At 45.5% G+C, this 20,231-nt stretch overlaps 1 protein-coding gene across 3 annotated transcripts in view; it reads left to right on the forward strand.

Annotated features, from left to right (window-relative positions):
- Nucleotides 1-20,231, forward strand: part of SPTBN4 (spectrin beta, non-erythrocytic 4) — a 275,772-nt gene that overhangs the window by 242,148 nt on the left and 13,393 nt on the right. For all 3 annotated transcript variants that reach the window (XM_077482455.1, XM_077482464.1, XM_077482472.1), the window contains 3 exons: nucleotides 5,482-5,678; nucleotides 11,331-12,007; nucleotides 19,595-19,661. In XM_077482455.1, coding sequence (XP_077338581.1) covers nucleotides 5,482-5,678; nucleotides 11,331-12,007; nucleotides 19,595-19,661 — 941 coding nt within the window. The remainder of the gene's footprint in view (nucleotides 1-5,481; nucleotides 5,679-11,330; nucleotides 12,008-19,594; nucleotides 19,662-20,231) is intronic.

A 20,231-nucleotide genomic window follows, 5' to 3' on the forward strand; every position in this document is an offset into this window, starting at 1 on the left:
GTGGTCATTAATGAGAGGTACTTACTGAGGGAGTGGGGTGCTCCACCCAAAAGGATTTGGTCATTAGGACCCACTAATCATGGGGTACTTTGTCGCAGTAAGTAGGCTTAAGCACCATATAGCAATATGATGTGACCAAATCCCCATATTTTTTGATAATGTTTTTTGAAAATGTCTAGGTGTTTTTAAAAAGCCTTGCTGGAGGTAAATGTTAGTTTTGCATGTGTGCGCTGTAATATTTTTTCTTCTGTTGTATGGTCTTATGGCAGCACTATCTTTATGCATTTTTTAGGGTGTGCCCCCCAATATCTTGTTTGTTTCTTGTAGCTGGTCACCAGGTTTGCAAAACATCTCAGGAGGGATTTTGTCCCACTGCTCTTTGCAAGTCCTCTGAAAGTCATTAAAGGTTTTGAGGCTGACATGTGGTAACTCGAACCTTCAGCTAATGCCACATATTTTCTAGGGCACTCCAGGACCTTAATGTGCTTCTTCTTGAGCCACTCCTTTGTTACCTTGGCTGTGTGTTTTGGGTCATTGTCATGCTGTAATACCCATCCATGACCCATTTTGAATGCCCTGGCTGAGAGAAGGAGGTTCTCGCCTAAGATTTGACAGAATGTGGCCCCATCCATTGTCCCTTTAATGCGGTGAAGTTGTCCTGCCCCCTTAGCAGAAAAACACCCCCAAAGTAAAATTTTTCCACCTCCATGTTTGATGGTGTGTTCTTGGGGTCATAGGCAGCATTCCTCCTCCTCCAAGTTTAGTTTAGTTGATTTGATGCCAAAGAGCTTGATTTTTGGTCTCATCTGACCACAACACTTTCACCCGGTTCTCCTCTGAATCATTCAGATGTTCATTAGTAAACTTCAGACGGGCTGTACATGTACTTTCTTGAGCAGGGGGACCTTGCGGGAGCTGCAGGATTTCAGTTCTTTACGGCGTAGTGTGTTACCAATTGTTTCCTTGGCGACTATGGTTCCAGCTGCCTTGAGATCATTGACAAGATTCTCCTGTGTAGTTCTGGGCTGATTCCTCACCGTTCTCATGATCATTGAAACTCCATTCAGTGAGATCTTGCATGGATCCCCAGACCGAGGGAGATTGACAGTTACAGGCATACCCCACTTTTAAGTACACAATGAGGTTTATTTACTAAAGCTGGAAAGTGCAAAATCAGGCTCATTTCTGCATAGAAACCAACGAGCTTCTAACCCCAGCTTGTTCAATTAAGCTTTGGTAATAAAAACTGGAAGCTGATTGGTTTCAATGCAGAAGTGAGCCTGATTTAGCACTTTCCAGCTTTAGTAAATAAACCCCATTGCGTACTGAAAAGTGGGCTATGCCTGTATTTTGTATGTCTACCATATGCGAATAATTGCACCGTTATCACCCTCTTACCAAGCTGCTTGGCGATGGTCTTGTAGCCATTTCCAGCCTTGTGTAGATCTACAATCTCCCTGACATCCTTCGACAGCTCTTTGATCTTGGCCATGGTGGAGAGATTGGAATCTGATTTCTTCAGTGGACAGGTGTCTTTTATACAGGTAACTGAGATTTCTGAGATTAGAAGCACTTCCTTCAAGACTGTGCCTAATCTCAGCTCGTTACCTGTATAGAATACATCTGGGAGCCAGAAATCTGGCTGATTGATAGGGGATCAAATATTTATTTCACTCATTAAACTGCAAATCAATTTTTTTGAAATGCGTTTTTGTGGATATTTTCATTATTCTTTCGCTCACTGTTAAAATAAACCTACCATTAAAAGTATAGACTGATCATTTCTTGTTGGCATATGTACAAAATCAGCACGGGATCAAATACTTTTTTCCCTTACTGTTTGAGTGTGTGTGTGTGTGTGTGTGTGTGTGTGTGTGTGTATGTATATGTGTATATATATATATATATATATATATATATATATATATATATATATATATATATTGTATTTATCGGTGTATAACATGCACCCCAATTTTAGGAGGGAAGTTTAATGAACAAAAACTTACTTACATTTTAGATAAAGAACTTTGAAGCAAAATTAGGGTCACAGCTCATCAATGCAGCCTCTCAATTGCCCATCAATGCACCCTGCTCAGTGCCCATCTGCAGCCTCAGCTTTCTCATCATTGCAGCCTCGCCAGTGTTGGATTATGCTTGCTGTCTCAGAGGGAAGAGGAGGAGCGAGCGCCGCTGAATTACATAGAGCTGTGATCTCCTTTGTACCTGGCGCTCCGTCACTCACAGCCACACCTCCTGGCCCTGCTCATATGATAGACAGACCAGTGGCCCAATGGGGCTCCAGGAGGTGTGGCTGTGAGTGATGGAGCATCGGGTACACAGGAGATCGCGGCTCTATGTAATTCAGCGGGGCTCGCTCCTCTTCCCTCAGAGACAGCAGGGATCAGTGTATAACACGCACCCACGATTTTTCCCTGATTTTAAGGGGGAAAAAGTGCTCGTTATACACCGATAAATACGGTGTGTGTGTGTGTGTGTGTGTGTGTGTGTGTGTGTGTATATATATATATATAGATATATATATATACACACACACAGCTGTGCTCATAGGTTTACATGCCTTGGCAGAGTTTGATTCCTTGGCCATTTTTCAGAGAATATGAATGATAACACAAACTTTTCTTTCACTCATGGATAGTGTTTGGCTGAAGCTAGTTATTATCAATCAACTGTGTTTACTAATTTTAAATCATAATAGCAAAATAAACTACCGAAATGACCCTGATCAAAAGTTTACATACCCTGGTGATTTTGGCCTGATAACATGCACACAAGTTGACACAAAGGGGTTTGAATGGTTATTAAAGGTAACCATCATCACCTGTGATCTGTAATTAGTGTGTGTGTATAAAAGGGCAATGAGTTTCTGGATTCCTGACAGACCCTTGCATCTTTAATCCAGTGCTGCACTGACGTTTCTGGATTCTGAGTCATGGGGAAAGCAAAAGAATTGTCAAATAATGTGTGGGAAAACATAGTTGAACTGTATAAAACAGGAAAGGTATATAAAAAGATATCCTATTCATTGAGAATGCCAATCGGCCGTGTTCAAACTCTAATCAAGAAGTGGAAAATGAGGGGTTCTGTTGAAACCAAACCACGGTCAGGTAGACCAACTAAAATTTTAGCCACAACTGCCAGGAAAATGTTTGGGATGCAAAGAAAAACCCACAAATGACTAAAGGTGAAATACGGGACTCACTGAAAACATGAGGTGTGGCTGTTTAAAGATGCACAATAAGGAGACACTTGAAGAAAGATGGATGGTGTATACACCGCTCCCAAACTGCCCTAAAGATGCTGCATGCACACTGAAATAAATAGGGATGCGATTTTCAGGCATTAGTTAGAGGTTATTTCTAGCGCTAAAATGCCTGAAAAGTGCCCCAGTGTGAAAGCAGCCTAAAGAAGTCCTGTTTGTAGTTTGCGAGAAGCCATGTGGGGGACACAGCAATCATGTGGAAGAAGGTGCTGTGGTCAGATAAGACCAAAATTTTACTTTTTCTCATCAGGCACATGAAAGCTGGTCAGAGTTGATAAGAAGATGGATGGAGACAAATACAGGGCAATCTTAGAAGAAAACCCATTATGCCGTGTACACATGATCGGAAATTCGGCCAGCAAAAGACCGATGAGAGCTTTTGGTTGGAAAATGCGATCGGGTGTATGCTCCATCGTACTTTTGCTGACCGAATTTTGGCCAGCAAAAGATTGAGAGCAGGTTCTCTATTTTTCAGTCGGAAAAAGTTCCTATACGAAAATGCGTTTGTGTGTATGCAATGCTGACATGCAAAAACTCCCACATGCTCAGATTCAACTATGAGACGGAAGCTATTGGCTACTGGCTATTGAACTTCATTTTTCTAGTCCCGTCGTGCGTGTTGTATGTCACCGCGTTCTTGGTGGTTGGAATTTGGTGTGACCGTGTGTATGCAAGACAGCTTGAGCGAAATCCTGATGGAAATCCGTCGGGAAAACCATCAGAGCTTTTTCCGACCAAAATTCCGATCGTGTGTACACGGCATTAGAGTCTGCAAAAGATTTGAGACTGGGGTGGAGGTTCACCTTCCAGCAGGATAACAACCCTAAACACACAGCCAGAGCTACAATGGAATGGTTTAGATCAAAGCATATTCATGGGTTAGAATGGCCCAGTCAAAGTCCAGACCTAAATCCAATTGAGAATCTGTGGCAAGATTTGAAAATTGCTGTTTACAGACGCTCTCCATCCAATCTGACCGAGCTTGAGCTATTTTGCAAAGAAGGATGGGCAAAAATGTCACTCTAGATGTGCAAAGCTGGTAGAGACCGCACTCTACCACCGCACATTGTGGTGTGAACAGGGAACATAGAAAACAATTATTTTCTGTGCTTTAGCGGTGACCTGTGCTTATCCAATGCAGAAAAATGCAGATTACTGCACATAGCGTGAACGTCCCCTAATGCATTCAGCTGGAAACTCTCAGGCCGCGTACACACGCGGGGACTGTTCGCTCAACTTTGTCCGTCAAACAGTTTCAGCGGACAGTCCGCTCAAAATTAGCATGGACGGACTTGCCCACACACGACGAACGAACAGTCCGCTGAAACCGTGCGCGATGACGTGAACGGCACGTACGACGGGACGAAAAATACGACGTCCTATACACTGCAATGCAAACTTCGGCGTGTAAATCCTTTCTGAGCATGTGCGGAACTTAGTTTGACGAACAAGCCTACACACGAGGGGACTGTTCGCTGAAACAGAGTTTCAGCGGACAGTTTTTCGGAATTTCCGAAAAACTTTGTTCAGCAGACTGTCCGCTGAAACTGTCCGCTGAAAGCCCACACACGAGCGGACTGTCCGCCGAAACACTGTTCAGCGGACAAAGTTGAGCGAACAGTCCCCGCGTGTGTACGCGGCCTCAGTGACTTTTCACCGTTCCCTGTAAATTGTGTATTGAAGTTGCTGCTCTGTGGTCTGCTGTAGAAAGAGCAAGACGTCATTTCAATTGCATCCATTTATTAGGTCCTAGCAGAAAACTTCCCTTGAACTTACCCTTCTCTTTCTATAACTAATGGAATGTAAAATATGTCAGCCATAGGCAGTCTATGGGGTTGATTTACTAAAGGCAAATAGACTGTGCACTTTGCAAAGTTGCAGTTGCCCTCTGCAAGCGCACTTGCTCCAAGGGGTTAGTAAATGAGGTAAGGCTTCACTTTGCAACAAGTACCCAATCATATGCAATGAAAATAAAAAAAAACAGCATTTTTGCTTGCACATGATTGGATGATGAAAGTCAGCAGAGCTTCCTCTCATTTACAAAGCTCTAGAGCAACTGTATTGCAAAGCGTACAATCTATTTGCCTTTAGTAAATCACCCCAAGTGTGTCTGGGCACTTTTTTAAAATTATTTTTCTGTGATCCTCTAGAGAACATTTTTGGTTTAACTCTGACTTTTGTGGATTTGTCCTCCATAGTGCTAGAAGTGCACCAGTTTGCCCAGGAAGCCGGGGTAGCTGAGGCCTGGCTAACTGCTCAGGAGCCCATAGTGAAGAGCCCGGAGCTGGGGAACAGCGTGGACGAGGTGGAGCAGCTGATCAGACGGCATGAAGCCTTCCGTAAAACTGCAGCCGCCTGGGAGGAGAGGTTCAGCTCATTGAGGCGCCTTACTACAGTAAGAGAAATCAAAGCTTTATTGCTTGAAAAAAAAAACAGGTCTGAAGGATAAAAAGAGAGAAAGTTTGGTCGGCAGGAGTTTAAATGAGGCCAATCACTGTATAGAGTAAACATGTGGGATGTAACACACAGTATTGCTTTGATGGGTTCCAACAAAAAAGGGTGAGTTTTTGTTGGAACCCATAAAAGCAATACTGTGTGTTACATCCCACATGTTTACTCTATACAGTGATTGGCATCATTTAAACTCCTGCCGACCAAACTTTCTCTCTTTTTATTCAAATTTGGGAAGGAGGCCAATTGCTTATGGTGCCTTGGACCTCATCATTCTTTCTCACAGGTCTGAAGGAAGCCAATATTCCAGTTCTAGGAAAGTTCATTTTATTTGTATTCATTATCTAGTATTTATATAGTGCCGATAATTTATGCAGTGCTTTATATAATGTACATTCACAATAATCCCTGTCCTCAAGAAGCTTACGATTTAAGATCCCTACTTCATATGCATACATATACTAGGACCAATTTAGATAGGAGCCAGTTAACACAGCAGGATTTTGTCAGCAGGTCCCAGCCAATTATTCATGCCCGAGACCTGCTGATCGGCTGTGTCCAATCACAGCCCAGAGCCCTGTGTTGACAAACAGAGGGAACGATTAGGGAGCACAAATGAGGCGACCTGGAGGTAGTTGGACGTTGTTATTTCCATATAGGTGATCAAGTTATTCATCAATCACTTGAGGGAGATTTGTTCAGCACATTTATATGGACTTTGTTACACTTTATCTATTGCATGGAATTTTGATGTAGGCATGTTTTTTAAACTATCTGCTGATGTTTATGATTAGGAATTAAAAGAGATTTATGGGAATCAGGTTTTTCCTACATCATACTTACCTAGGTGGATGCTGCAGCTGTCCCCTGGCGTCTCTGCACTGAGAGCCGAGCCATCGAACACCGTCAATGGCTCAGTTCTCTCGGCTCCCCGAGCAGAGAGCTGCTGCCTGTCAATCAGCAGGTCTCTTGCTCTACTCCCTCCTCGCTCATTGGAGCGATGAGCTGTGGAGGGGCGGGAGGCGGCCGTCTCAGCCTCTCAGCGGCTTGCTGAGAGGCTAAAACGGCTATCAGTTCAGGCACCTGGCAGATCCTGACTTTCATTGTTGGGATGACGCAGTGCCTGGACTGATCTGTGTGACTTCAGCAGAGAACGGACTTCAGACCGTGATCCATAGGAGAAGCCAAGCCAAACTAGCTCAGGCTGGACTTCTTCTTTAAAGTGGTTGTAAACCCTTACAAACCACTTCAACCTACAGGTAAGCCTAGATTAAGGTTTACCTGTAGGTCCAAGAAATATCTCCTAAACCTATACGGTTTAGGAGATATTTCCAAAAAGACAGCCACCGCTGTCTATGGTGCATGTGCCGTAGACAGCGGTGCGCAGGCGCACTGGGTAAGCCGTAGTTGGCAGCGATATGCCGCTAGTGTCGGCTTCTGTACGCATGCGCGGGAGTGACGTCATCGCTGCTCTGGCGAGTCACAGCGCCGGAGCAGCGAGACCCACGGACACCCACCAAGAAGATGGACGCTCGGAACTACAGGGGACAGCGGTGACTTCACTGGCTCCTGTGTCAGGTAAGTGACACATAATGGACTACTATGCGATGCATAGCAGCCCATTATGCTTTACCTTTGCAGGGAATGAAAGAGGAAGTAAACCCATCAGGGTTTACTTCCTCTTTAAGTACGGTATTTTGATTCATATGCAGTTTTTTGTTGATGACACAGCGCAACACTTTGTAAGAAAACACTATTATTTGCATATATATATATATATATATATATATATATATATATATATATATATATATGTGTAATCAATGTTAGGAGCTGGTCTGGTTTATATACATCTATATACCTTTTTCCCCTCACAATTTTTATTTGGTGAGCGTTGTAAAAATGCAGTAGCTCACAAGATTTTTCTCTTTTTCAATGTTTTATAGCAGAAATTTGAAAATATTGTTTTTTGTTTCCAACATTTGAGATTTTTTTTTCATTTATGTAATAAAAAATAAAAACCCAATTCAAAAGCCACCAAAAGAAAGCTCTATTTTTGTGAAAAAAATTATATAAATGTAATTTATGGTACATTATGGCATGATCACGCAGTTTCAAGTTAAAATAGCGCAGTGCTAAATAGCAAAAAATGTCCTGGTCATGAAGATGGTAAAACCTTCAGGATTTCAAGTGATTAAAGGAAAAGTTGGCAGTGGCGCATCACTCATTTTTGTACTCCAAGGTCCTCTTTAAGAGGTGCACATATATATGTCTGAAGATGAAAGTGAGTTTGCATCAACCAGTTTATGGGCTTCTGCACAAAATAATATTTTGTGAACCCAGCAATTCCCACCTTGAACTGCCAGCCTTTACATGCTCGTGTCTTATAGCCTCCGGCACTGCTGATTGTTACTGGTGTCAAATAAGCTGAAACGGTGTGGGCAGAATCTGCCTCAGGCTGACCCTTGAGGAATGATGGAGAGCACAAGACTGAGTCTTCCTACCTGGTTTCGGCTTATGAACACTGCTTGGCATTTGTTACCGAATCAAGGTTACAGTGGTGTAGTGGTTGGCACTCTCACCTGACAGTAAAAAGGGTCGCTGGTTCAAATCCCAACCACGACACTACCTGCCTGGAGTTTGGATGTTCTCCCTGTGCCTGTGTGGGTTTCCTCCAGGTACTCCGGTTTCCTCCCACACTCCAAAGACATGCAGGTAGGTTAATTGACTTCTGTCCACAATTGGCCCTAGTATATGAATGGGGACCTTGGATTGTGGGCTTCTTGATGGTAGGGATCAATGGGAGTGTGTGATGTACAATGTAAAGGGATAGGGACAATTGTAGACACTCACTCAGGTTGGACTGGTGACTTTATTCAACCTTACTAAGACCCCTTTCACACTGGGGTGTTTTTCAGGCGCTTTAGCGTTAAAAAAAAGCGCCTGTGAAGCGCTTCAAAGAAGCCTCAACTGCAATCCCAAAGTGAAAGCCCAAGTGCTTTAAGAGCCCTTTCACAATGTCAGTGCCTGAAAAACACTCGTAAAGTACCACTTAAACTACCAGCGTTTTTTGAGCACTATTGGGGTGCTTTTAACCCCTGTTAGTGGCCAAATAAAGGGTTTGCTTTATTGCTGCTGCCAAAAGCGCTTTTCATGCATTTTGCAGGCGCTTCCCATTGATTTCAGTGGGAAGGGGCGCTTTAGGAGCGGTGTATTCACCGCTCCAAAAGCTCTGCAAAGAAGCAGCTTGCAGGACTTTTTTTGACGTCCTGCCAGTGCAGCGACTCAGTGTGAAAGCACTCGGGCTTTTACATTGGGATTGCAGTTGCGGCTTCTTTCAGGCGCTTTACATGCGTTTTTTTTAAAGCTAAAGCGCCTGAAAAACGCCCCAGTGTGAAAGCACTCTGGCTTTTTACATTGGGATTGCAGTTGAGGCTTCTTTCAAGCGCTTTACAGGTGCTTTTTTTAAACGCTAAAGTGCCTGAAAAACGCCCGAAAAACGCCACAGTGTGAAAGGGGTCTAACTATGTAACTATGTAAGGTTGCCAGAGACTGAAAAACTGCTGCTTTCTTAATCTTAATTCTTAATCTGACGAGGGCTGATATTTTTCTTTTTTGTAACAAACTTCTAAATATCTTTAAACTTTAGGATAGGCAAATCTGAAGAACACTTAAAAGAGAATATGTATTAAAATGTAAGGCTAATTCTGCCTTTTCAACATGTTACATGTTATAATTGCATTAACACAGTTATGTGAACGATTGGGCTAAAAGTTGTGTCTGCCATCGTGGCAGATGGACTTGTAGTCCTCAATAGAATAGAAGCGCGGTAATCACTGCATTCGTAGTCCATTGACCCCTAATTCAGCTCTCCAAGCTTCTCTGTACAGGTAGGGAGCTGGAGGAAGAATCTACGGGAGGCTGACATTGTTTTCACTGATCGTAAATACAATGCTATGCAAGCCGCTGTGTAAAAAAAAAAAAAATGCTATTTTTTTCCCTTTAAAAATATCTGCATTTATTTTTTATTTTTTTTAAGTGAACTTAGCTTTAATGTACACCCACTGGCAACTTTATTAGGTACACCTGTTCAATTGCTTGGTAACACAAATTGCTAATCAGCTAATCACACGGCAGCAACTCAGTGCATTTAGGCATCTGGACGTGGTGAAGACGACTTCCTGAAGTTCAAACCGAGCATCAGAATGGGGGAGAAAGGGGATTTAAGTGACTTTGAATGCGGGTAGGGTTGTTGGTGCCAGATGGGCTGGTCTGAGTATTTTAAAAATTGCTGATCTACTTGGATTGTCACGCACATTCATCTCTAGGGTTTACAGAGAATGGTATGAAAAAGAGAAAATATTCAGTGAGTGGCAGTTGTGTGGACGAAAAATGCCTTATTGATGTCAGAGGAGGATGGGCAGACTGGTTTGGGATGATAGAAAGGCAAGAGTAACCCAAATAACCACTTACAACCATGGTATGCAGAATACCATCTCTGAACACACAACACATCGAAACTTGAAGCAGATGGGCTACAGCAGTGGAAGACCACACCAGGTGCCATTCTTGTCATCTAGGAACATTAAACTGAGTCTACAATTCGCACAGGCTCACCAAAATGGGACAATAGAAGATTGGAAAAATTTTGCTTGGTCTGATGAGTCTCAATTTCAGCTGTGACATTTAGATGGTAGGGTCAGAATATGGCGTAAACATGAAAGCACGGATCCATCCTGCCATATATCAATGATTCAGGCTGGTGGTGTAATGGTGTGCGGGATATTTTCTTGGCACACTTTGGGCCCCTTAGTACCAGTTGGGTATTGTTTAAACGCCACGGCCTACCTGAGTATTGTTACTGACCATGTCCATCCCTTTTTGACTACAGTGTCCCCATCTTCTGATGGCTCCTTCCAGCAGGATAATGCACCATGTCACAAAGCTCCAATCATCTCACCACTGGTTTCTTGAACATGACAATGAGGTCACTTTACTCCAAGGGTCTCCACACTCAGATCTCAATCCAGTAGAGCACCTTTGGAATGTTGTGGAATGGGAGATTCGCATCATGGATGTGCAGCCGACAAATCTGCAGCAACTGCGTGATGCTATCATGTCTCTATGGACCAAAATAATAAAAAAGAATGAAGGCAGTTTTGAAAGCAAAAGGGGGTCCAACCCAGTACCAGCAAGGTGTACCTAATAAAATGGTCAGTGAGTGTTGTTTACCACAGCTTTGTCAGTACAGGATTCCTTTAAGCAACATAGTTTAGTCCAGGACCCACCCTACCCTGTGATTGGACAATGAAGGAGCAGTAACACACTGATTAGCGCATCCCTCCTGCATGCATGTTCACACCCATCATTTTTAAAACAATAGAACCCTGAGTGTTGTCCCTGCTTCGGCTGCTGTGTAGATGGTTACAGAATTAGTAACCTTTGCCAGTTTTGTGCAAAAATAAAGTGATTTTTCTATTGGATAGTTCATTGTTTTTTTTTTTATGTTTACATGAAGTTTAGCTTTAAAATTTTGGCAAAATGCTCAGTACTACATTGCGGCATTATAACCTCTTCTGCATTCTCCCTTTTGTAGCTGGAGAAGATGAAAGCTGAGCAAAGCAAACAGCCCGCAACTCCGCTCCTTGGCCGAAAAGTTTTCCCGGACACCACAGACTTTTCGCCTCGACCATCACCTCTTGTCCAACAGCCATTCCATGAAAAGTCTGAGACTAAGCTGGAGCAGAAGGACACTCTAGCTGTTCCTAATGGGATCCCTCCGGAGAGTCACAGAACCCGGACAGAGAGGGGAGAAGCAAGGGTAGGGTATGTGCGTCAAGAGATTAAGCCAGAGAGACTTCAGCCAAAGATAGATCATGTGGAGGCCAAGATAACCGAGAAGATTCAGCCTGCTCAGGAAGGAACCCGTGGGCAAAGAACAGAGATCAGATTCGCTCAAGGTATGGCTTCTTTGACTGTGGAAAAAGCAGAGAGTAAGTCGAATCGTCATAACGAGAGGAGGAGAGACAGGCATGATCGTAGGCTGGAACGCCAGGAGTCCAGTGAGCAGGAGGTTCCCAAACCAGAGCATCAGGAGGAAAGGAGGAGACGAGACCGACATGACAAAAGGCTGGAGAGACAGGGGTCCAGTGAACAAGAAACGCCAAAACCGGAGCAGACAGAAAGGAGAAGAGATCGGCATGAGAAGAAGGCAGAGAAACAAGAGTCCAGTGAGCAGGAGACGCCAAAGAATGAGCCTGACAAACCAGGAGGGTAAGGAGCTTCAGTTCTTTGCCTGAAATTACTTAACAGTTGGCTGTGTGTAGAGCAAGGGATACATGAGGACAGTTGTTGATCATTGGGATGCTTTGCTTGGTGGGATGAGCGATAGTGTTTTTTTTTTTTTTCTCCATTTTATTCAAACATTGCATAATTGGCCATTGTCTTTCCATCCCACTTAATTACATTTTTTCACTTAGAAGCTCCTTTTTTATTTATTTTTTTTACTTCCAGTTCCTTTCAGAGTATCACACACATATCCTCATTTGTATTGTGTAATTGTTTTTCCTGGGTGTCTTTATTACACGTTACCAATACCACTTTTTCATCACATGCTCATTGTTCATCTTATTAATATTGCAAAGAAGAATAGGTTGATGGGACGCTTGTCAGCTATCAGGAGATACCGAGGGAAGAACCACAGATTACTGACTTAATCAAGAGCCTCGATATATAATTATTTTTTTTTTTTTTATTGTGCACACCATAATCCTTTAGTTATCTTCATGACGCATGATTTATAGGGAAGCGTGCGTCTTTGAAAGTAGAGTATATTAAGGATCCTCCAGTCTAGCAAGGACATGCAGAGCAACTTGGGCCTGACCTAGCGTAGGCCAGCTGGGTTGATTTCATATTATCCATAAGAAGCTTTTACAAGAACATGACTCTTGTGCTACCATGTTGTCAGCCACAGGCCAGTTTGGCAGGCAGGATTTGTTTCCTTCAACCTTATATATTGGGAAGCTACTGCACCCCCATGGCCCAACAGTGAGAGTACAACTGTGAACTGTAGTACTGCGCTGGTCTCTCCCCTGACATTCTGAACACACACATAATTACTGTTTGGTCTTTTGCAAATTAATTGAAAAGTAAACCTATGGATATTTTATATACTTACATATTCTTAATCCATAAATTTGTTTTAAGACATGCCTTCACTGACCATTGTAGCTGCAGGCACTCTAAAGAGATGCACCTTTTAGTGATTTGTAAAGTCTTGTTTTGTTTTTTGTTCTATAAAAATAACAAACATGTTATACTTACCTGCCCTGTGTAGTGAATTTGTACAGAGCAGCCTGGATCCTCCCCTGTGGACCTCTGAGGCCGCGTACACACGGGCGGACTGTTGGCTCAACTTTGTCCGCTGAACAGTGTTTCAGCGGACAGTCCGCTCGTGTGTGGGGCTTCAGCGGACAGTTTCAGCGGACAGTTTGACGAACAAAGTTTTTCGGAAATTCCGAAAAACTGTCCGCTGAAACTTGGTTTGAGCGAACAGTCCGCCCGTGTGTAGGCCACTTTCGAAATGAGCAAACTGTTCCCGCTCGGAGGAAAGTCCGCTCATTTCGAGCGCGTGTGCAGGTAGGCTCCGCCGCCTGGAATGGACTTAAAGGGGAACCCCAACGCCGAAAAAAATCGGCGTGGGGGTCCCCCCAAAGTCCACAACAGACCCTTGTCCGAGCACGCTACCCGGCCGGCCAGGAAAGGGGGCGAGCGAGCGCGCCCCCCCTCCTGAGCCGTACCAGGCCGCGTGCCCTCAACATGGGGGGTGCCTTGGGGAAGGGGGGGCCGCGCGGCCCCCCCACCCCAAAGCACCTTGTCCCCATGTTGATGAGGACAAGGGCCTCTTCCCGACAACCCTGGCCGTTGGTTGTCGGGGTCTGCGGGCGGGGGGCTTATCGGAATCCGGGAGCCCCCTTTAATAAGGGGGCCCCCGGATACCGGCCCCCCACCCTATGTGAATGAGTATGGGGTACAATGTACCTCTACCCATTCACCTGTAAAATAAAAGTACCCAAAAAAAAAACACAACACACGAGATAAAATATTTTATTGCACAGCTCCGGGGGTCTTCCGTCTTCGGGGGTCTTCTCGCCGGACTCCTCCGCTATCTTCTTGTAGCTCTTTTGCTAGCGGAGGAGTCCGGCTTTCTTCCTCCCCGCCGCCGGCCTCTTCTCCCGACTTCGGGGGTCTTGTCCCCCTCTTCGGTTCTTCTGCCGGGCCACCGCGCCTTCTTATAGCTCTTTTGCAGGCGGTGGCCCGGTCTTCTGTCGCCGCTGCCTTCCGTTCTTCTTCTTCTTCTTCTTCTTGTTCTTCTCCAGGAGATGTTGACACGTCGCTCTCTCCGGCCGGAATGCCAGAGCCGCGCTGTGCGGCCACTTATATAGTGACAATGGGGCGGTGTCACATGGTATATGTCACATGGGTTGGTCACATGGGTTGATGTCACATGGGGGCTATGACATCGTAAGGGGGCGGGGTCACCATGTGACCAACCCATGTGACATATACCATGTGACACCGCCCCATTGTCACTATATAAGTGGCCGCTCAGCGCGGCTCTGGCATTCCGGCCGGAGAGAGCGACGTGTCAACATCTCCTGGAGAAGAAGAAGAAGAACGGAAGGCGGCGGCGGCGACAGCGGCGACAGAAGACCGGGCCACCGCCTGCAAAAGAGCTATAAGAAGGCGCGGTGGCCCGGCAGAAGAACCGAAGAGGGGGACAAGACCCCCGAAGTCGGGAGAAGAGGCCGGCGGCGGGGAGGAAGAAAGCCGGACTCCTCTGTGACGAACGCTGGTGTCAGATCCCTGCCCTCCTCGCTAACTGGCGACAAAGGACCGGCCAACCTCACACCCCGCTGTCACTTACGTAACAATGCCACACTCAGCTGCACCCAGCACAAAGATTTTCCAGCTTGCGGGACCACAATCTAGGTGCAGGCAGCCTGAGAGCGATTGTCACTGGGCTAATTACACAATTAACCCTTTAACTGCCACCACCCCCGTTTAAAAGACAGAGCCGGGGGGACTCGTAATTTAAGCAATATCAATTATAAGTTTAGAATAAGCGCCTGCCACACACACTGCCACCACAGACAGGTCTGCTCAGCGCCTTACTCTATCACAGTAGCGCCCTTTTAAGAGACAGGTTCGTTTATAGTTTGCATCAAGAGCTTTAAAGACAAGGTTAACACTTTTCAACATAAGGATTTATTATGAAAAGGTCAAGGTTGGTGCGAATAAAACATTTACAGAAAAAGGATGTTTCAAAAAATAAAGACAATATACAGCCACAAAGAAATAAGGTAGAATTGGGAAGGAAGTATACTTGCAGTTAATGTCCAAGGGTTGATCAGAGTTCAATCGATAAGCAAAGGTAATCGGTTCTCAACTTGGCAGATGTTCTTTCTTGGATGGTAAAAAGGAGAACTGCCTATTGCCTTGGCCTCTCCTCTTTTCTGTCAAATCAAAGGGGGTGTTGACAGCGACCAGTGACCAATCGTCTGGTCATCTTGTTTAGGGGTTGGTTGCTGGGAGGTGTCTACACTCATGACCCTGTCCCAGGTACACTTTGTTATACATATTCATATCTCTGCCTCTCTATTGTTTATAGACTGCAGATATCCATTTTAGTGATCAGCATGATATTTGCTTCAAAACGAGTCCACACATGACAGGTTTCCCATTTCAGGGTTACCTAGGAGCCGTAAGGGGTCCCAGTGGCTTCCCATATGACCTGACATAGGGGTGTTTGGACTTGAAATGTTAGAAATTATCCGAGGAAACCAAATATATCCATATTATGGCTGTGCTATGATGGCTTTGAAAGTTATAAAAAATGTTAACGTTTCAACACGTTACTAATCTGTTTGCACGCTATCTTGTTGGAAATATTTACGACGAGGATCTGTTAGTTCTCTGAATGGAGAAAGTGACAGTTTTACGACAGGCCGCAATATCTTGCCAGGCAACTTGAGCCTTGTTTATTTGACCTGGCCTGGTTCTGTTTTCTCTGCTTTCCTTTTGAAGATGTTAAAACATTTGGAATTCCTAAGACAAGGGAGGGGGGAGTTTTTACAGATGTAAGTAAGTTTACAAGGTAGCCAAACTGTCATGGCTGCGTTCCACACAAAATGGCAACTAGTTACAATATATCCTGGCTCAGACGTGATATCGTTACATCCTCCGCTAGCAAAAGAGCTACAAGAAGATAGCGGAGGAGTCCGGCGAGAAGACCCCCGAAGACGGAAGACCCCCGGAGCTGTGCAATAAAATATTTTATCTCGTGTGTTGTGTTTTTTTTTTGGGTACTTTTATTTTACAGGTGAATGGGTAGGGGTACATTGTACCCCATACTCATTCACATAGGGTGGGGGGCCGGTATCCGGGGGCCCCCTTATTAAAGGGGGCTCCCGGATTCCGATAAGCCCCCCGCCCGCAGACCCCGACAACCAACGGCCAGGGTTGTCGGGAAGAGGCCCTTGTCCTCATCAACATGGGGACAAGGTGCTTTGGGGTGGGGGGGCCGCGCGGCCCCCCTTCCCCAAGGCACCCCCCATGTTGAGGGCACGCGGCCTGGTACGGCTCAGGAGGGGGGCGCGCTCGCTCGCCCCCTTTCCTGGCCGGCCGGGTAGCGTGCTCGGACAAGGGTCTGTTGTGGACTTTGGGGGGACCCCCACGCAGATTTTTTTCGGCGTTGGGGTTCCCCTTTAAGTCCATTCCAGGCGGCGGAGCCCGCGACGTCTCCGTCGCGGGCCCCGCCTACCTGCACACGCGCTCGAAATGAGCGGACTGTTGCCTCGTGTGTGGGCGAGTCCGCTCATTTCAAAAGTTGCGCGGACTTAGTACGACGAACAAAGTTTGCCGTATTTGTCCGCTCAAAAAGTGCCGTGTGTGGGCGTGTTCGTTCATTCAAAAGTTTGAGCGGACTGTTTGACGAACTTAGTTTCGGCAGACAGTCCCCGCGTGTGTACGCCGCCTCAGGGTCCCTCTTCTGTGATCCTGGCCCCTCCCTCCTGTTGAGTGCCTCCACAGCAAGCAGCTTGGTATGGGGGCACCAGAGCCGAGTCAGAGCTCCCTGTGACTATTCAGACACAGATCTGCGGTTCGGCCACGCCCCTCTCTCCTGATTGTCTCACTATATATATATTCAGATGTGGATTTGGTAGAGGGTTCTAGCGCAGCTCAGGATACTGAAGATTACTATTACTGTGAAAAAAATCTCATGATGGAGCTGCTGTTTTACATGTTTTAGGATTTTCATGATATTTCAAGATTTGAATTTTATGAGCACCGTTTCTTTATGGTTAATAAGATGGAACTTAAAGCGGGAGTCCGCCGTTTTTTTTTTTTTTTAAAAGCCAGCAGCTACAAATACTGCAGCTGCTGACTTTTAAAATAAGGACACTTACCCGCCCAGCGCGCCCGCGATGTCGGCACCCGAAGCCGATCTCTCGATCGTCTCTCGGGTGCTGCCGCCGCCATCTTGGGTATGGGAATCAGGAAGTGGAGCCTTTCGGCTTCATTTCCCGGTTCCCTACTGCGCATGCGCGAGTCGCGCTGCGCAATAAGGATGGTCCCGCTGCCTCTGGGATCCGTGTGTTTCCCAGCAGGCAGCGGGAGACTTTTGGAAAGGGGCGTAATCTACGCCCCTTTCCGCAGATAGCTATGCCGGAAGTGGGTGCAGATACCTGTACTGTACAGGTACCTGCACCCCCCTCTCCCCTGAAAGGTGCCAATTGTGGCGCCGGAGGGGGGGAGGATTCCAATGAGCGGAAGGTCCACTTTAGGGTGGACCTCCGCTTTAAGCAACCTACCAGCATTAGCTTTATTTTGAAAACAAACAGGTGCTGTAAGCTCCTGAGAAACAGACTGCAACTAGACTTCAGAGTCTATGTTGTGATATGAGTAGAGAGTACTTTGCAAGGCTTGCAGCTACACAGGTAAGTGAGAGCTTGTTTTAAAGCCCATTTAAAGTGGTTGTAAACCCTTACAAACCACTTTGACCAACAAGTAAGCCTAGATTAAGGCTTACCTGTAGGTCCAAGAAATATATACGGTTTAGGAGATATTTACCCGAAGACAGCCACCGCTGTCTGCGGCGTACTGGGCAGGCCGCAGATCGTGGCGATATGCCACGAGTGTCGGCTCCCATCCGCAGGAGTGACGTCATCGTGGCTCCGGCGAATCACAGCGCTGGAGCCGCGAGACCCGGAAGTCGCTCCGGGAGCCATGACAATGGCCAAGAGGAAGACGGAGGACTGCTTCGGGCTCTTCGTTCTCAGGTAAGTTATTCATAATGAGCTAGTATGCTATGCATACTAGCTCATTATGCCTGTGCCTTGCAGGGTGTGTTTTTATTTTTTATTCCCTTTACTTCCTCTTTAATGCACATTAAAGTGGTTGTAAACCCTATAAAAAGTGTAAAAAACCTGCAAGACAGAGGCATAATAAGCTAGTATGCATAGCATACTAGCCCATTATGAATTACTTACCGGAGATCGAAGCCCCCATAGAGGTCCTCGTACACTGCTTCGGATGGCAACATCGCTCCCGGAGTTACTTCTGGGTATCGCGGGTTCCGGTGCTGTGATTGGCCGGAGCCGCTTTGACCTCACTCCCGCACATGCGTGTGGGAGCCATCGGTAATAGCACAGTCTAACTAAAGCAACGGCACGTGCTGCCGTTGCTTTAGTGCGCATGTGCCAAGGATGTCGGCACATGTAAATACAGGGGATATCTCCTAAGCCGTGCAGGTTTAGGAGATATCCAGTGTAGCTACAGGTAATCCTAATTATAGGCTTATTTGTAGCAAAAAGGGGTTGTAAACAGTTTACAACCACTTTGAGAATACTTTGCTTTTTTTTGGCCACAGGTTCACATTACCTGTGGTGTCCTGGGGTGGTAGTTGATGGTAGTCTTGCACATGATCTGAAAAATACCTCTTACGAAGCGTACGAACGATCTGATTATCGTACGGAGCTTTCAACAGCCAATCACCACAGTTCATCCAATATATATCTGATTGGACAAGCACGAAAAATTTTCTCGTATGACACCAGATTGTAAGATTTTCATATATTCGGGACAGTTTTCGCCCGAAAATACACTACAACACGTGACATCACCTCCGATTTTTTTATTCTGTTGTATGAGAATTTTCATTACTTTAGTAACCTCTTCATTTTCGATATGTGACTAGTACTCAAAAAAAAAAACCACGGACAATCTGTCATCTGATTTTTGGATTGTGTACGAGGCATTATCAGGTTACTTCCAGGACCCTTTGAACTGATAGGTACTGCAAAGTAAGTGGAAACTAATATCTATGGTACCTTGAAGTGGATCTTTTATTGGCCATATAAGAATCTATTATTCAGAATACTTCCTGAAGTAATTATTAAAAATTCTACACAGTCATCTGATTTTTCATGACTCCTTGGCACCCTGCCACACTTTGGTGATGGTCATGTGTCACGAAACTAGTAAGCAGCTCTAGGTCCCATGACCAGCAACTAGAGGGAAGAAGGATGGTAAGGTGTTAGGGAACGGGGTACTTTACATGTTTACATTGTTGTTCTTTTTAGGCATAGTGTGAGTGATATAAACATTGGGGGGGGGGGGGGGCAGTATAGACCCCCTTTTATTTGTAGGAGTGTTTCCTGGTGTTGGAACATTTGGAGAGTGGATATTTGTCTTTCAGTGGATGATCTGTGATGAGGAGACAAGCTGGTTAGAAAATGATCATTGTCATTTGTCAGTAACCTGCAAACAACTAACAGGGTGATGTTTATCCCTATGTAGAAAGGCGACACTTGCCGACATTGTAGAACAGCTACAGGAAAAAGAAGCATCACAGAAAGACCCTGCAGTAAGTATTCCCTGTGTATGAAGCATGACATACTCACAGAGGTATATGTAATCAATGCTAAACAATTACAAAGCCCAAGGTGAGCTGGCCAATATGCCCCAGAAAGAGCTTCTTACTGCCAGGGGATTGGCTTCTCCTATATCTGTGCAGCCTGCCCTGTACTGTTCCCCCATATTTTTTGGCACCAGGGACCACTGGTGGATGAAAATTTTGTCAGGGTCTGGAGTTGATATGGTGTCATTTTAATTTATAATGGAATACTTCAACTCACTATAATACCAAATAAGTGTCACTTGCCACCAGATGCAGCATGTCACTGTAGTAGCCTGCCACCACAGCCACCAGGAGCAGTGTGCCACTGTTGTAGCCTGCCATCATATGCAGCGTGTAATTGCAGTGGCCATCCACTGCTGCCACAAGGTGCAGTGTGCCACTGTAGCCTGCCACCGCAGCCAACAGATGCAGCGTGTCATTGCAGTGGCCTGCCACTGCAGCCACAAGGTGTAGTGTGCCATTGTAGCCTGCCATCATATGCAGCGTGTAATTGCAGTGGCCATCCACTGCTGCCAC

This window comes from Lithobates pipiens, unplaced genomic scaffold (assembly GCF_037356315.1).
Source record: "Lithobates pipiens isolate NorthernLeopardFrog02 unplaced genomic scaffold, aLitPip1_a1.2 Scaffold_1, whole genome shotgun sequence".
Classification (NCBI taxonomy): domain Eukaryota; kingdom Metazoa; phylum Chordata; class Amphibia; order Anura; family Ranidae; genus Lithobates; species Lithobates pipiens.